This window comes from Chiloscyllium plagiosum, unplaced genomic scaffold, assembly GCF_037043375.1.
Source record: "Chiloscyllium plagiosum isolate Xiang-an unplaced genomic scaffold, Cpla_swu_hap1 HiC_scaffold_3, whole genome shotgun sequence".
Taxonomy (NCBI): Eukaryota; Metazoa; Chordata; class Chondrichthyes; order Orectolobiformes; family Hemiscylliidae; genus Chiloscyllium; species Chiloscyllium plagiosum.
Genome location: NW_028270141.1, coordinates 80,686,181 through 80,704,339, shown reverse-complemented (window position 1 = coordinate 80,704,339; position 18,159 = coordinate 80,686,181). Strand labels below are relative to the sequence as shown.

The following is an 18,159-nucleotide window of genomic DNA, read 5'->3' as shown; positions in this document are numbered from 1 at the left end:
CAGCCTCAAAATTAGGGGGAGCGGATTTAAGCCTGAATTGAGAAGGAACTTCTTCACCGATTGGGTTGTAAATCAGTGGAATTCCATGCCCAGTGAAGTAGTTGAGGCTTCCTCGTTGAATGTTTTTAAAGCTAAGATGGATAATTTTTTTGAACAGTAAAGGAATTAAGAGTTACGATGAGAGGGCGGGGAAGTGGAGCTGAGGCCACAAAAAGATCATCCATGATCTTATTGAATGGCGGAACACTTTCGAAGAGACAGATGGCCTACTCCTGTTCCTAGTTGGAATCATAGAGATGTACAGCATGGAAACAGACTGTCCGGTCTAACACGTTCATGCCGACCAGATATCCCAACTCAATCTAGTCCCACCTGCCAGCACCCGGCCCATATTCCTCCAAACCCTTCCTATTCATATACCCAACCAAATGCCTTTTAAATGTTGCAATTGTACCAGCCTCCACCACTTCCTCTGGCAGCTCATTCCATACACGTACCACCCTCTGCGTGAAAAAGTTGCCTCGTAAGTCTCTTTTATATCTTTCCCCTCTCACCCTAAACCTATGTCCTCTAGTTCTGGACTCCCTGACCCCTATTTATCCTATTCATGCCCCTAATGATTTTAGAAACCTCTATATGATCACCCCTCAGCCTCCGACGCTCCACAGAAAACAGCCCCAACCTACTCAACCTCTCCCTATAGCTCAAATCCTCCAACCCTGGCAACATCTTTGTAAATCTTTTCTGAACCCTTTCAAGTTTCACAACATCTTTCTGATAGGAAGGAGACCAGAATTGCATGCAATATTCCAACAGTAGCCTAACCAATGTCCTGTACAGCTGCAACATGACCTCCCAACACACTTACTCAATACTCTGACCTGTAAAGGAAAGTATACAAAACACCTTCTTCACTATCTTAGTGCCTCTACCTGTGACTCTACTTTCAAGGAGCTATGAACCTGCACTCCAAGGTCTCTTTGTTCAGCAACACTTCCTAGGACCTTAGCATTAAGTGTATAAGTCCTGCTAAGATTTGCTTTCCCAAAATGTGGCACCTCACATTTATCTAAATTAAACTCCATCTGCCACTTCTCAGCCCATTGGCCCAGCTGACGAAGATTCCATTGTAATCTGAGATAACTTTCTTCACTGTCCACTACACCTCCAATTTTGATGTCATCGGCAAACTTACTAACTATACCTCTTATGCTCACATCCAAATCATTTATATAAATGATTAAAAGTAGTGGACCCAGCACTGATCCTGTGGCACTCCACTGGTCACAGGCCTCCAGTCTAAAAAACAACCTTCCAAAACCATCCTCTGTCTTCTACCTTTGAGCCAGTTCTGTATTCAACTGGTTAGTTCTTCCTGTATTCCATGAGACCTAAACTTGCTCACCAGTCTCCCATGGGGAACCTTGTCGAATGCCTTACTGAAATCCATATAGATCACGTCTGCCACTCTGCCCTCATCAATCCTCTTTGTTACTTGTTCAAAAAACTCAATCAAGTTTGTGAGACTTGATTTCCCATGCACAAAGCCATGTTGACTATCCCTAATCAGTCCTTGCCTTTACAAATACATGTACATCCTGTCCCTCAAGGTTTCCTCCAACAGCTTGCCCACCACCAACATCAGGCTCACTGGTCTATCGTTCCCTGGCTTATCTTTACCACCTTTCTTAAAAAGTGGCATCACGTTGGCCAACCTCCAGTCTTGCAGCACCTCATCTGTGACTAACAATGATACAAATATCTCAGCAAGAGGCCCAACAATCACTTCCCTAGCTTCCCACAAAGTTCTAGGGCACAACTGATCAGGGATTTATCCACTTTTGTGCATTTCAAGACATCGAGCAATTCCTCCTCTGTAACAGGGACATTTTTCAAGGTGTTACCATCTATTTCCCTACATTCTATATCTTCCATGTCCTTTGCCACAGTAAATACTGAAGCAAAATACTCGTTTAGTATCTCCCCTGTCTCTTGCGGCTCCACACAAAGGCTGCCTTGCTGATCTTTGAGGGGCCCTATTCTCTCCCTAGTTACCCTTTTGTCCTTAATGTATTTGTAAAAACCCTTTGGATTCTGCTTAACTCTATTTGCCAAAGCTATCTCATGTCTCCGTTTTGCCCTCCTGATTTCCCTGTTAAGTGTACACCTACTGCCTTTATACTCTTCTGAGGATTCACTCGATCTGGCGTGTCTATACCTGATCTACGCTTTCTTCTTTTTGTTAACCAAACCCTCAATTTCTTTAATCATCCAGCATTCCCTATACCTACCTGCCTTTCCTTTCACCCTAACAGGAATGTACTGTCTCTGGACTCTTGTTATCTCATTTCTGACGTCTTCCCATTTTCCAGCCGTCCCTTTACCTGCGAACATCTGTCCCCAATCAGCTTTTGAAAGTTCTTGCCTAATACCATCAAAATTGGCCTTTCTTAATTTAGAAATTCAACTTCTAGATGTGGTCTATCTTTTTCCATCACCACTGTCTTAAATCTAATAGAATTATGGTCTCTGGCCCCAAAGTGCTCCTCCACTGACACCTCAGTCACTTGCCCTGCCTTATTTCCCAAGAGTAGGTCGAGTTTTGCACCTTCTCTAGTGGGTACATCCACATACTGAATCAGAAAGTTCTCTTGTACACATTTAACAAATTCATCTCCATCTAAATCCTTAACACTATGGCAGTCCCAGTCTATGTTTGAAATGTTAAAATCCCCTGCCATAACCACCCTATTATTCTCACAGATAACTGAGATCTCCGTACAAATTTGTTTTTCAATTTCCATCTGACTATTAGAGGGTCTGTAATATAACCCCAATAAGGTGATCATCCTTTTCTTATTTATCAGTTCAACCCAAAAAACTTTCCTGGATGTCTTTCCAGCAATAGTTGTTATGTTCTTATGCAAATATTCAACATTCAGCATTTGTGAAGAGAAACAGAATTAATATTTCCTGGTAATGAACTTTCATCAGCATTGTAGAAACAGGAGAAAGTTACAGGTTGCAACCATGTGTAATGAAGGTAATAATGGGGAAGGAGGGATGTTGTGATACTTGAAATGGTTCAGAAAAGATTTATAAGGATATTGCCAGGGTTGGAGGATTTAAGCTTTCAGGCGAGGCTGAACAGGCTGGGGCTGTTTTCTCTGGAGTGTCAGAGGCAATTCATGGCTTTCATGGCACAAAAGAAAAAGGGAATGATTATGTGACAATTAAAGTCACAAAAGATGTGTCTATATGTAGTGTGAATGGCTAGATATCAGCAATCCGAGTGCAAAATGAAAGAACAAGGAAATTAAAAAACCAGAACTGGTAAAGAAAAAGAAGGAAAATGGAGACAGAGGATGTGGTGTAAAGTTGTTGATCTTTGTATTGAGTGCAGCAGGTTGTAAAACACTAAGCTGAAAGATGAAGTAATGTTCCTGAAGACTGAATTCAGTTAAACTGGAAAACTAAAGCAGGCCCAGGACAGAAACCTTAGAGTGGGAGCAAGGTCAAGGATTAAAGTGCCAACTGACAGGAAGCTCATTTTTGTGGACTGAATGAAAATGTTCCGCAAAGCAGTCTGCATTCAGTTTTCATATGATAGAGAAGACCATGAAGAGCAGGAAATACATAAACTAAATTGAAAGAAGTACAAATAAATCGCTGTTTCATTTGGAATAAATGTTTGGAGTTTTGAAAGTTAGAAGAGAGGAGGGAAAAAGGCAGGTATTGTATTTCCTATTCTACAATGGAGAACTGTATTGGAAAGTTAGAATGTATTGACAGTAACTCTGAGAACAAGGTAACTTCACTGTCTCAGAAAGATTCGCAGAATTAAAGATGGTCACGTACCCAAGAATTTTCTGTATGCTGATGTATCCATAACCAGGAGTACAAATACCGAAAGCCCCAATTCAAGAATGATTGAAAATGTGACAAGAAGGCCCTAGGCACTGCATTGGGAAATTACTAACTGACAACAGAGAAAAATGGGGATATTGCCTGTGGGGCAACCTGAGGAAACATATCAAGCAGTGGCTTGGCAGCTGATCCCAACACAGAAAACCAAAACAAATCTGAGAAAGCTTCACTTTTGGTATTTATGGCAGAATCTACCTCTAATGGATTGCTCTTTTCAGCCATCAACAGTCGAGTCCAACTGCAAAGCCAATGGATTTGGTTTGCTGCAGGACATTCATCTTATACAGATGAAAGGATGCCAAGATGACAGACCGAAGTGTAATCCTGATATAAAATGCCAAATGCTATGCTTAAGATGCCAAATAAAAGGAGGCTGTGACAATAAGTCTCGGCAGATAAAATAACATTATAGAATCAGAGAAATTTTATGGTGCAGAAAAAGGCCATTTGGTGCATTATGTCTGCACTGCTCTCCAAATGAGCATTATGACTTAGCACCATTCTCCCGCCTTTTCTCCATACCTTTGCAAATTGTTTCTCTTTGAAAAGTCATCCAATGCCCTTTCAATTGAACCTGCCCCCACCACAATTTTGGACAGTACATTCAGTACTCCAATTGCTCATTGTGTGAAAAAGGTTTTCCAACCTCACACTTGCTTCTCTTACACATAATTTTAAATTTGTGCCCCTTCATTCTGAATCCTTTTACAAGCATTATCCCTGTTTACTCTGTCCAGTCTTCTCATGATTTTCAAAATGTCTATCAGATCTCCCCTGTGCCTTCTCTCCAAAGAAAATAGTCCCAACTTCTTCAATCTATCTTCATAACTGAAGTTTCTCAGCCCAGGCACCATTCTTGTATATTGCTTCAGTATTCTCTCCAGTAGTATGGCGCGCAGAACTGCATATAATACTCCAACTGAAGTCAAACAAGTGTCTTATATAAGTTCAGCATAATATCCTTGCTTTTGTACTCTATGCCACTTTAATAATGCCGAGGATGCTGTATGACTTGTAGACTGCTCTCTTCACTTGCATCACTACCTTCAATGATCTGTGCACATATACCCAGGTCCGTCTGCTCTTGCACTCTTCAAGAAATATGTCCCTTATTTTGTATTGTCTATCCATATTCTTCCGACTAAAGTGAATCCCATCACATCTTTCTGCATTGAACCTCATCTACCACATATCTGCCCACTCCACTTCATTGTTTATATCATTGGGTCATAGAGTCATACAACACGGAAATAGACCCTTTCGTTCAAACAGTCCATGTCGAACATATTCGCAAAGTAAACTTGTCCCATTTGCCTGCTCCTGGCCTATATCCCACCAAACCTTTCCTTTTCATGTACTTATCCAAATGCCTTTTAAATGTTGTAATTGTGCCAATATCCACCACTTCCTCTGGAAATTCATTCCACAAATAAACCACCCTCTATGTAAAAAAATCCTTTTGGAGTTCTACACAATCCTTTTCAGTTTATAATGCTGCTAAAATTTGTACAATTCACAAATTTTGAAATTGTCTCCTCCACACAAAATATAGATGATTAAATTTATTGGTAAAAACTAAACCAAACCCTGGGAAATTCCATTACAAAACTACTTACAACTCAACTGACTATTTCCTATCACTCAACCAATTTTGTGTTTGAGTTGCAACATTCCCTTTCATTCTATGATATATTCCTTTGTCTCACAAGTTGTGATGCTGCTGCTCCTTTAACAAGGTTATGATGTCCTTGGTTCCTTTCTCAGGAGGTTGTAAAAGCAGTGATTCCAAAAAGTCTGGCTTGTGTGGGTTTGGGATTCTTTCTTAAAATACTTTGAATGGGTCTGGCCTGGTCCATAAAAGACTGGGAGCTCATCTGGGATGTATTAGATTTGATTCACTACAGTGTGGAAACAGGCCATTCGGCCCAATAAGTCTACACTGACCCTCCGAAGAGCAACCCACCCAGACCCATTCCCCTGACTAATGCACCTAACACTACGGGCAATTTAGCATGGCCAATTCACCCAACCTGCACATCTTTGGACAGTGGGAGGAAACCAGAGCACCCAGAGGAAACCCACGGGGAGAATGTGCAAACTCCACACAGACAGTTGCCCGAGGCAGGAATTGAACCCGAGTCCCTGGCGCTGTGAGACAACAGTGCTAACCACTGAGCCAACCTGCTGTTCTGTAGTTCCAAACTGGGGCTATGGTTGTTGGACTCAAAGGCAGCTATTGGTAGGTATTAGTGACTTTTGGTACAACTGTTGAATTTGTTTGATTTAAACAGTGCTTGGAATAGCAACGGCTCTTTCAGTCACCAAGACTTTTCTGGGGGTGGAAGAAGTGACTTTGGAGTTTTTACAAATGGTGTTTAAGGCCAGGCTGCTGGATTAGCAGACAAGCTGAAGCTGGAGCTGTCTCCTTCCGTGAGGAAAGGAGAGATAATTACAACAATAGCCTCAGCATTTAAGTTTGCTGGAAACGCTATCAGAATCTTTAGAGATGGAAAAATTCAATTGAAAATGAAGCAGCTTGCGTTAGAGGCAAATGACAAGGAAAGGGCAACAGAAATGAATATGATTAAAAGCAGAAGAAAAATAAAATAATGAATTGCTTTAGCAGTACAAGAAGAAAAAAGAGAGAAAGAGAGATATGATGAGAGAGAGGAAAGGAAAAAAAGAGAGGGAATTTGACCTTCAGAAATTGGCACTTCGACAGGATTTCAAAAATTCACTTTCTGAAGTAGTGAGAACTCATGTGGAAGAGCAGAGCTTTAAACTGGCAAGATTAGCAGTTGAAATGGCTGATGATTATGAGTTGGTCCATAAATCAAACTTTGGCTTCCAAAATAAATTTCAATTCATGAGGGATAGAAATTAGGGAATAGAGAATCCTCGCATGGAACGGGAAAGGTAGATCTCAGTGAAGATCATAAGGATAACTTACCACAGGGTGAAAAGGAAACCCTTGAAGGGAAAAGAGAAGTTAAAAAGCTCTGGTGTTTTCACTGAAATAAAATAGGTCACATGAAATCACAGTGGTGGTGGGTTAGGAAAAGTACTGGGAAGCCAAATGTAGAACAGGATAAGCCAGTGAATTTTGTTGGAATGATAATGGAAAGCACAGTGGAGGCTAGAAAGCTGCACCGGAATGTACAAGCTGGTCAGGGGTTGGTTAAGGAGGAAGTGCCAGATCTTCTTAAACCATATATCTACAAAGATAAAGTTTTACTTGCATAGGCCAGGAGCAGCAGGTAAAGGGGTTACTCAATCTGTGATGTTGAAGGATGAGGAGATATGTAACTCTGAAGGACTATTCCCAGAAAAGGTGCTAGTAACGGGAATTCACGGTGATACAAGAAGCATTTAATTATGTAGAGTGAGGTTAGAGTGTCCAGTAAAGAGTGGAGAAGTTGTGATAGGAGTACTGGGCAAACTCTCAGCTCCAGGAATACAACTTATCATTGCTAATGATATAGCTGGTTCACAGGTAGCAGTGCTACCTAATGTGGTTGAAAAGCCAATAGAAACTCAGGCAACTGAACTATTGCAGGACATATATTCTGGGATTTTGAGGTCACAAAGTCATCAGTTGAAAGTGGAGAGATCAACAAGTACAGGTAAGAAAGATGAAGTGGAATTAGCAGAGACCCTGTTTGATCAGAGACAAAGCAGGAACAGATAGATGACAAAGCAGCCATTCCTAGCTCCGATAAGTTAATTGAGTTACAGCAGAAAGATGAAAATTTAAAGCAATTATATCAAAAGGCATACACAGAAAAATAATCCAAATATCCCTGCATGTTATTATCTTAAAATTATGTCTTAATGATGAAATGGAACCATCACATATTCAGGCAGATGAGAAATGGGCAGAAGTTCATCAAGTTGTATTGCCAGTGGGTTATAGAAAGGAGATGATGTGAATGGTACATGAGCTACTACTAAGGGGTCATTTAGGAGTGAGAAAATACTTAAGCTAAAATACACAGACATTTTTACTGGCCTGGAACGCACAAGGATGCAGTTGATTTTTGCAAGGCATGTCATACATGTTAGGTAATTGGAAAATCACAGGCAGTAATAAAACCTGCACCTTTACTACCCATTTCTGTATTTGAGCAACCTTTCTCAAGAGTCTTAATTGATTGCGTGGGGCCCCTACCTAAAACAAAAAGTGGGAATCAATATTTGTTAACAATAATGGATGTGTCCACTTGATTTCCAAAGGCCATTCCACAATGCAATATCACAGCTAAAAGGATTGGAGAGGAATGACTCAAATTATTCATTAGATATGGACTACCCCACAGAGATACAATCAGATCAAGGATCAAACTTTACATCATAGTTATTCAAGGAAGTTATGAACAGGTTAGAAATAAAATTATTCAAATTTACAGCATACCATCCAGAGATACAGAGAGCACTAAAAAGGTGGCATCAAACATTAAAGACCATGTTGATGGCTTATAGTCAAGACTACCCAGATAATTGGAATTAAGGAATTCCATTTATGCTTTTTGTGATCAGTTTTGCACCAAATGAATCGATGAAATTCAGTCCATTTGACTGAGTTTTTGGGCATGAAAGGACTGCTAAAATTGATTATGGAAAAATTGGTAAGTCAAGATTCAAAGAACAGATATTTGGACTAAGTGTCAAATTTTCGGGAATGATTAAATAGAGCAGGGTAGTTGGCTAGACAGCATTAAAAAGTTTCACATCATATAATGAAACAGGTAGCAGATAAGAAATCAAAAACTCACCATTTTGCTATCGGGATAAGGTGTTAGTGTTACTTCCAGTGATAGGTGAACCTTTAAAAGCACCTTATCAAGTGGACCTTATCAAGTTGAAAGAAAATTGAGTGAGGTAAACTATTTGATAAGGACTCCAGACAGAAAGAAATCTCACAGAATGTGTCATGTGACTATGCTCAAAATGTATTTTTATTGGGAAGGAAAGCCACAGGGGGCTGTGTTATTGATTACAACACAGAGGGAAGAACCACATTCAGAGGATTCTGCATTGGACATTCCTCAAATCAAACTGGGCAATGAGAAAATGATCAAAAATTGGGTAAAGTACTGAGTTACCTTCCAGAGGAAAACAGAAATAACCTGAAAGAGTTATTACTATGACATGGGGAGATATGTGGAAATAAGCTGTAAAGTACTAACCTAATTATGCATGATGTAGATAAAGGAGATGCTGTTCCAATTTACCAACATCGGCATAACCCCCTAAAGTTGGCACAGGTTTAAAAGGGGATGAAACTTATGCTCCAAAATAACATAATTGAAGTGAGTTACAATGACTGGAGCTCACCCATAGTAATGGTGCCAAAATCAGATGGTACCCAACGCTATTTGTGGACTATTGCGAAGTAAATGCAGTTACAAAGACTGATGCATATCCGATTCCGCATTTGGAAGACTGTGTTGGGACCAGCAACTTATATTTCTAAGTTGGATTTGCTCAGAGGATACTGGCAGATACCTATGCCTGAAAAAATGAAGGCAATTTCAGCTTTTGTAATGGACTGTATCAGTTTAAAGTCATGCCATTTGGTATGAAAAATGTGCAAGCCGCATTTCAGAGACTAACCAATAAGGTCATGACCGGATTACCCAATTGTGTTGTATATATTGATGACCTTGTGATTTTTAGTCACACATGGAAGGAACATTTGCAACATTTATCAGACTTGTTCAATCAACTTTGGAAGGCAGGCTTAGTGATAAATTTAGTTAAAAGTGAATTTGCCAAAGGCCAAGTCACCTTCCTGGGCCATGTTGTTGGACAGGGACAAATGGCCCCACAAAACTCCCCACGGTAATTGGGGAGTTTCCCATACTATCAACAAAAAGGACATACTACGATTCCTGGGATTGAGTGGATTTGATCAAAAATTTGTACCAAATTTTAGCAGTGTGCTGGTCCACTCACTGAATTGCTAAAGAAAGGCAAGAAGTTTCAGTGGACAGTGAACTGTCCGAAGGCATTTGATAGCCTGAAAGCTGTGTTAACCACTGCCCCAGTATTAGCCACACCTGATTACACAAAGCCATTCAAGTGGCTTTATCGATGCAAGTGATGTGGGTTTTGGTGATGTCCTCTTGCAGGAAGACCACAAGAAGATAGGAAGACAACAAGAAGATAGAAAGATCTATCGGGTATTGCTCCTGGAAATTGAACATTCATCAGCAGAAGTACTTGACAGTTGAGAAGGAAACTTTGAGTTTGGTGTTGGCGTTACAACATTTCAATGTTTATGTTACCCGTAACATATCTGAGACGATTGTATATACTGATCATAACCCACAAAATTCTTAAATTTTGTGGAGAAATTTAAGAGCAAAAATACCAGACTGTTTTGTTGTCCTCGTTGTTACAGCCATTCACTTTGAAAACTGTGTATGTGGCAGGACGAGAAAATGTGACTGCCAATGCATTGTCAAGACTTGAATGAGAAATAGAGGTGTTTGGTGGCAGGAATAAAACACTGAAACAAAATGTAGTCGTGCATGTTTGCATGATTATTGTCTACGCAATGTAGTCTACTAACAACTTAAGATTAAAAGGTTTTAAAATGAAGCCATTTTTGGTTACTGATGGTTCACATTTTTTAAGGGTGGTAGTGTGATGATGCTGCTCCTTTAACAAGGTTATGTTGTCCTTGGGTTTTTTTCAGGAGGTCGTAAAAGCAGTGATTCCAAACAAATCTGGCTTGGGTGAGTTTTAGGGCCAATTTGATTATAGCTAACAGATACTGCTTCAGGCAAAAAGCTTTTAGGTTTTAAAAAAACACGTACAATAATAGATGACTGGCTAGTTCTCCCAGCTCAGCTTTCCCTCTGGTTTGGTTTGATTTGGTTTTGGCAGTCTGGCTATTCACTGAAAGCAGTCAGGCAGTTTGAGGTTGCTGATCCAAGAAACATGGAAGAGGGTGTTCCATGCTGCCATCTCTCCTTCTCCTGTAAGACCCTGTGTTTGATTTTACTTTTTGTGCCAAGGGGTGTTTATGCGGATTGTTGCAAGCATTTGGAACTGTGTTATTAAGTTGGGATGATTAGTTGGGTTTTAAGATAGATTAAGTTATTCTATATCCTGTTCTCATTTGTTTGTTTTTCATTCGGTAATCTTGTAAATAAATTCTGTTTTGTTTAAAGCTAAGTGGTTTGACCAGTCGCATCCCTCCTGGGATATGGGCATCAAACAACCAGCAAAGTTAGGGTCTGGGCTATTTTCTTGAAATGCTTTGAGGGGGTCTGGTCTGGTCCATAACACAAGTCAGCTCTCTGACATTGCATTGAATGCTTTTTGAATGCCCATATATACGACATCAACAGCAATACTCAAACCAACTTCTTTTACCTCTTCCAAAGAGACTCCAGCAAGTTAGTTAAATATAACCTTCCCTTTGGAAATCCATGCTGCCCTTCCTTACAATCCACCATTTTCAATGTGACTACTAATTCTATCCTGAGTAGTTGTTTCTAGAAGTTTCCTCACCGCTGAAGTTAAATTGACGGTCTATAATTGCTAGGCCAATACTAACAATTGGAAAAAGGGCAACTCACAATTCTCACCTTGAAATGCACTGTTGTGCTGAATTGTTCAGTCTCAGGAAGTGAAACAGTTAGCTAGGCATATTTATGGGATAAACATCTTGAAGTCTCATAGTAATTAAAATTAAAATAAAGGCATCTTGGTAGAACAGAAGATCAGAATATGAAAAAAGTTGAGCCGAGTTCTTGATAAAGTCTGAGGAAGGGTCCTTAACCAATAATGTTAATTTTTGTTTTTCTCTCCACAGTTGCTCCAGACCATCTAAATATTTTCAACGCTTTTTGTTTTTTAATCTTGCTTGGAATATGGAAAGATATAGTAATTGCTCCATTTATTGCTCCATACTTGCATCAAAAGTGTTTTTTACAAATTTCTCATTTAAGAAACAAACTGTTACAGTTGAGAAGATTGGTACTGCCACCTATAAAGATACTAATAACATTATACTTAAAAACTTTGAGGAAGAGTCCATTTGTTTTTGTCTGAAGATAAATGCTGGGCTTTCACTTCTGCTTGTACAACATGTTGGTATGTGATTTTTACAGAAATCTGTCAGGAATGCTTTGCAAATGAATGTCTTTATCAATAGTGCGTAGCTAAACATGACTTGTTATTAACCGTTGCACATTTTAGTTGAAATTACCAATGACAGAAATCTACATTATATTTTCAGTGCATCAATATCGAATGAATGTTCAATAGAAGTGTCAAACAATTTATTAAATGAAGTTAGCATATACATTACAATGTGGGTAAAGGGAGTTCATTGAAATGCATTAAACATATTTCCACAATAAAATTGGCCTAACATGGGTCTTTCACACTTTTTCAATGTCCAGCAAAGGTACTTAGAAGAAGTAATCTTTTGAAAATAGAGTCTTTAGTATACCTTTCAAAGCCTGCACTTGTTTCTGAATCACCGTCATTCTGTTGCATGTGCCAAAGTAAAGATGCACCTTTGTTTACAGATAAAGTTTTTGAAGAAGGAAGGTTAACAGGCTGTGAGTACTCAGCAATCAGATTTATATACCATATAACTGGTTTGATTGATTAAAGCAACATTAATTCTAAAATTCTGGATAGGACAATCCCAGCTAGGATCTTTGTGAGATGAATTTCCTATTCTGTACAAATTGTAAAGATTGTATGAATAAAAGCTGAACCAAATGGAAGAGTCCCTATTTTGTAAAGGATCCTTTTTTTTGATGGAGGCTCAACTATGAAGGTCAACATTACTCACTGACTTTCAATGAATTAGCTTTTAAATTAAAATTGTATTGTTCTCACAATGATGGGCATTATGAAACAACAATTTCTCTCATTAGTACACTCATTTCATGCAATCTCTTTTTCATTAAGCTGTTTTTTTTTTTCCGAAGTGTTCAAGCAATCCTTAACAATTGAAATACTCCATGGTAGTATTTGAAATGTGACATTGTGACATCTGTTTGTTTTTGACTTCAATTAGAAATTACAGGGTAAAATATCCTGGGAGTTTTTGTGACAAGAGTATTACTTGATTTTGTAGGGGAAAGATGTGAGGTAAGGACAGCACACTGAGTCCACGACTATTCTTGTCCCCATCAGAAATATGATGATTTTTGTGAATGATATATTATTGTATCAATATAAAGTATTTCTCCCATTCCTAGCCTCAGCAATGATGAGCATCATGTGCTGCTTGTATTGCCGTGGCTCCAGTTTTTGCCCTGTAGCAAAGTGGGCATTCAAGTTGAAGGCTCAAGTTAGCATGCTTGCTTCATTACTCAGACATTGAGTAAAAGAATTGGGACGTCATGTTGAGATTGTACAGGACATTGTTGAGTCTTCTTTTGATGTACTGTGTACAGTTCTGGTTGCTCTGATGCAGACAGGATATTGTTAAATTGTAGAGGGTTCGGAAAAGATTCACCAGGATGTTGCTAGCACTGGAGTTTATGAGCTATAAGGAGAGGCTGGATAGGCTGGAACATTTTCACTGGAGTGTAGGAGGTTGAGGGGTGACGTTATGGAGATGTATAAAATCATGAGGGGCATAGATAAGGTGAATAGCGAAGGATTTTTATCCAGTTTGTGGAGTTCAAAAATAGGGGGCATATTTTTATATGGAAGAAAGATTTAAAAGAGACTAGTGGGGCAACTTTTCCACACAGAGCTTGGTTGGTGTGTAGAATAAACTGTCAGAGGAAGTCATAGATGCTCGTATAACTACAACATTTAAAAGACATTTGTCAAGGTGATGAATAGGAAGGGTTTAGAGAGATATGGGCCAAACACAAGCAAATGGAACTAGTTTAGTTTGGGAAACCTGGTTGGCATGGAAGAGTCAGGCCGAAGGATCTGTTTCCATGATTTATAACTCTATAACTCTATGACTCAAAAAATGGGGCAGCAAGTTGTCATCCTTATAATACTGCCAGTCCTGATATTTGGATTGTATGCAGCACAGATCAGGGTGCATAGAAATTCTGAACTACCCCAGATTTAGCTTCAAATGCTCTCTAGAGGTTTCACTGCCAGGAAGAATGCAAATAACAAATCAGAGAGATGGTTCTGGCTGCACATCCACTGAGACAGCCACCATTATTGCCATCACTGCAACATTGCACGTTTCTACCACCATCTATCTTCAGTTTTTTTGGAAATCCTCTCCTCTGTATTTACTGTCTTTCACCTCTCCTCATCATTTAAACCTCCATTCAGTATAAAATATACCCATCCAGAACTCAAGCATTCTTAAGCCTCTTAGCTATTGCAATCATCCATATTGGCTGTCCACTCTAATCGTGATCTTATTTCCTTCTTTCTGTGCAACTTCCTTGGGCACAACATGCCAGTGATCATTTTTTTACACTTCCAGTTCTGGTCTGGTCTACACTGTTATTTCACTAACTGATCAAGTCAGTTAATTTGTTACATTTTCTGGGACTGACCCACACTGGTCTGGAAGGCTTACTCATGCACAGTTAGGAAGGTATCGGAGTATTAGAGTTAGTCCTGTGTCCATTTGTTTTTCAACAGGCAGAATAGTTAGCTAACCTTCTCATTCCTGATCATTACTGTTTGCAAAATGTATATGTACAAATGTAATCAGATTCATTTTTCACTAATGTACATTTTTTCATTCACCAATGAAGTGCAGACTGGAGCGGCTGGGAATCTCACAGAATCATATTCCCAATGTTCATTGGGAGATGAGGAGATAAGAGATTAAATTGGGAAGTGGCAGAAGACTTTTGTCATTTTTTGCAAGAGTGGATATTCAGCAGGAGATTGGAATCTGGTAAAACAAATTCAGTACTCTTTACACCTCTAACTGACACATCAAGTGCAAGCACACAGTTTTGTGAGGTCTAAAGCAGGTGAACACATAGTTTGTCATCTAACACAACCAAGAAGAACAGGAGATAATGATCTCCAATATTGTTGCACTGTAACACAATCTCTCCGCCATGCTCTCCTCTCTTATAGTTCATCATTCTTGCTTTCCCATTTGTCACAATGTCACACCTCAATTTCTTTAAAAACACTTTAAGCAATATTTTTGTTCAATTGGAACTGCCTGAGACACTCTAATTGCTGCTGCATACACATAGATATATAAACAGTGTTCCCAATGTAGGTGCAATGAGTATAATGATTACAGGTATATGTCATAAGCTGTCATCAGCACAGTATCATGCAGGGCTACAGTCTACAGTTATAGTCACATTTTACTGGAAGAAAATTAGTCTTAGTCAAGGCAGTGAGTAAATGAATAATGCTGACAAGGAAGGTCCCAGGATCAGCTGACCTGAGCTGAGCAGAGTAGTGGAATGCTACAATTTGCTACCATGTTACTGGGTTAGAGAGGGTAATGAACAGGGTTCACAGGGCTGATCACCATCAAGTGACCCCCATGAGTGCTGAAATGTTAGGCATGGACAAGATAGAACACAGCTGTAATGTCCCCTGTGGTCAAATAGATTTCCAACATATATCAAAGCTGAAAAATGAAGAATGATTACTTGAATATATACTGTACACACCTGGCAACCATGGAACACCCCAATAGGAAGACAGTGCCTTTAGGAAAACATTTTTGTCTGTTACATTCATAAGCTAGAAAATGAAATCAAAAGTACTGGAATAGTACAACTGGTTCATCAACATTTGAAAAGACAACTTATGGATTAAAGTTTTGGGTTGGACCTATCTTTAAACTGCAAATGGGAAAATAGCAAATTGCGTTATCGGTAGGGAAGTAAAATACCAAATAGTCTTCAAGAATCAACAATGCTGATTGTTACAAAAATGAAGCAATTAATGGCCCCAAAGTCTGCAGCAGAATAAATCACAGAATTAGTGACGAGATATTTGTTTGTGAACATTTGTTCACAATCTCATCAAAGTTGCTGGGGTTCCTAATTGATTTGCCAGTGGACATTAACATGTCACTGAGAAACATCTAGGACACCTGACATGGAAAATGTGTTGGAATATCAGGCACAGAAAGTGTTGAGCTTCAACTGAGATAGGGTTTAAAATGTTTTAACTATCCTCCTTGTAAAAAGGGCACAGTGTAAAAAAATGTTGTTTTAAGGATTGTTGTTCTTCAGGGGTCAAGTCACCCAAACCCCTAGGTGATTTTATGCTTCTATCCTTAGCTAAATAATGCACCTTAGTTGACTAGATGGACACAGGATTCACCTGAAAAGAGGATGTGGGAACTCTGATATTTGGAACTTTCACTATATAGCCAATCCTTCCAGTGGTATTGGTTATTTCTGCACTTGTAAAGGCTTCTTCCCTAACAACTGTTCAAGTAAATTCAATAAAGGACTTGGATCCAGCCGAACAGGGTGTTAGACTAGTTCTCATCCATCTGCAGGACCCTTACTGAAGCTACAGGGACAGACTAGAAAGAGTGCACATATTCAATGGGCTTCAGCATCTAAGAATGGGTTCCAACTCTGACATAACCATCAGTCTTGATGCGAGGGTGACAAGCTTCCTAAACAGAAATGCCTGGCAGGTGAATTGTTTCAATTTGACCTCTTATTTGACCTATTTACTGGTTTTTGGCCAAACATTATCTACTTAAGTCAGTTACCTACCACATGCTTTTCAGTGATTTTGGTTCACCTCACTAAATTATCACTTTAGCACTAAATTTAGAAATCATTAACTCATCTGCTTGTCCCAGTTGTGATAAATTTCAGTATTCAAACATACTGAAACCCCAAACTTGTGTTGCGTTTCAGACAGGAGTAGGTTATTTTGAATATATTTCCGTAATTCCAGGGCACAGGGGTTGCAATTTAAAGTGGTCCTTGGGAACTGGCAGTATGGCTGGAGAGGACGGAAAAATGGAGTAAAGGTGTGAATGGAGTGCTAGTCATCTTTCTAATGTTGTGAAATTCTCTTAGCAAGAGGGAGGGTCTTCCCATTCAGAGACCAACTGAGGCTCTCAAACAATCAAATAAGGATGATATAAGGGTCTTTTTCCATTGCTGATAGCATTGTGACAGTGATTGGAGGGCCTTCAGTCACATGGTGAACTACCCCCAATAAAACGTAGGTGCTTAACTGTGGGCCCAGAATGGGGAAAGTGTTCCCAGACAGCAGAGTCCCTTATGCTCCCTACCAATGACTCCTCCATTGTCTCATTGGGACCATGGCAACCTCAATTAGCCTAGTCTCAGTGCAGCATCCAGCTGGAGTACAGTGTGTAATTGTGCGCACACTGTACACACTGGAACAATTTTAAAGCACTGGAGAGGATACAATTCAGGTCATTGGCATATTGCTTGGTATGGGGAAGTACTTCACAAGAAGAAAAAGTTTAAAACTTGGATTATTTCCCTTAAAACAGAGGAGATTGCAGAGTGATAAAACAAAGAAATATGGGCGCTGGAAAGCTGAAACAGAAACTGATATTGCTGGAGAAACTCAGCCGTCTTGCAGCATTTATGAAGAGAAAGCAGAGCTCATGTTTCAAGTCCAGTGACCCTTCTTCAGAACTAGACATGTAAATGGGAAGGGATTGGACTGTTCTGAAGTAGGGTCACTGGATTCAAAATGTCCAGATTTTACAGTAATATGGTTGAAGTATTAAAACATATAAAGAGATAGAACAGAGTTGGAAATTTTGAAGTTGTGTTGATGTTTGCATGCAATTTCAAGTGGTTTGTATCCTTTTAATACAATCCAGGGAAATACTCAAATCATCCAATCCTTCAAATAGGATATTATTTTGCAGCTTATGCAGAGTTGGAACAAAAATAATATTGCATTATGGAGCTCTGCTACCGCTGTAGTAAAACACCCTAAGTGCTTCACAGAAGTATTAACAGAGAAAATATGACACCAAGCAACATAATATTGGGTGGCACGGTGGCATAGTGGTTAGCACTGCTGCCTCACAGCGCCTGAGACCCGGGTTCAATTCCCGCCTCAGGCGACTGACTGTGTGGAGTTTGCACGTTCTCCCCGTGTCTGCGTGGGTTTCCTCCGGGTGCTCCGGTTTCCTCCCACAGTCCAAAGATGTGCAGGTTAGGTGAATTGGCCATGCTAAATTGCCCTTAGTGTTAGGTAATAAGGGGTAAATGTAGGGGTATGGGTGGGTTGCGCTTCGGCGGGTCGGTGTGGACTTGTTGGGCCGAAGGGCCTGTT

The 18,159-nt window shown here is 39.6% G+C and overlaps 1 protein-coding gene across 1 annotated transcript in view; it reads left to right on the top strand.

The window, feature by feature from the left end:
• Positions 1–12,634, top strand: part of LOC148150613 (uncharacterized) — a 51,684-nt gene extending 39,050 nt beyond the window's left edge. The window contains exon 3 of the mRNA XM_087981112.1: positions 11,753–12,634. Within this exon, the coding sequence (XP_087837238.1) occupies positions 11,753–11,770 (18 nt within the window). The 3' untranslated portion in view covers positions 11,771–12,634. The remainder of the gene's footprint in view (positions 1–11,752) is intronic.
• The last annotated feature ends 5,525 nt before the right edge of the window (positions 12,635–18,159 follow it).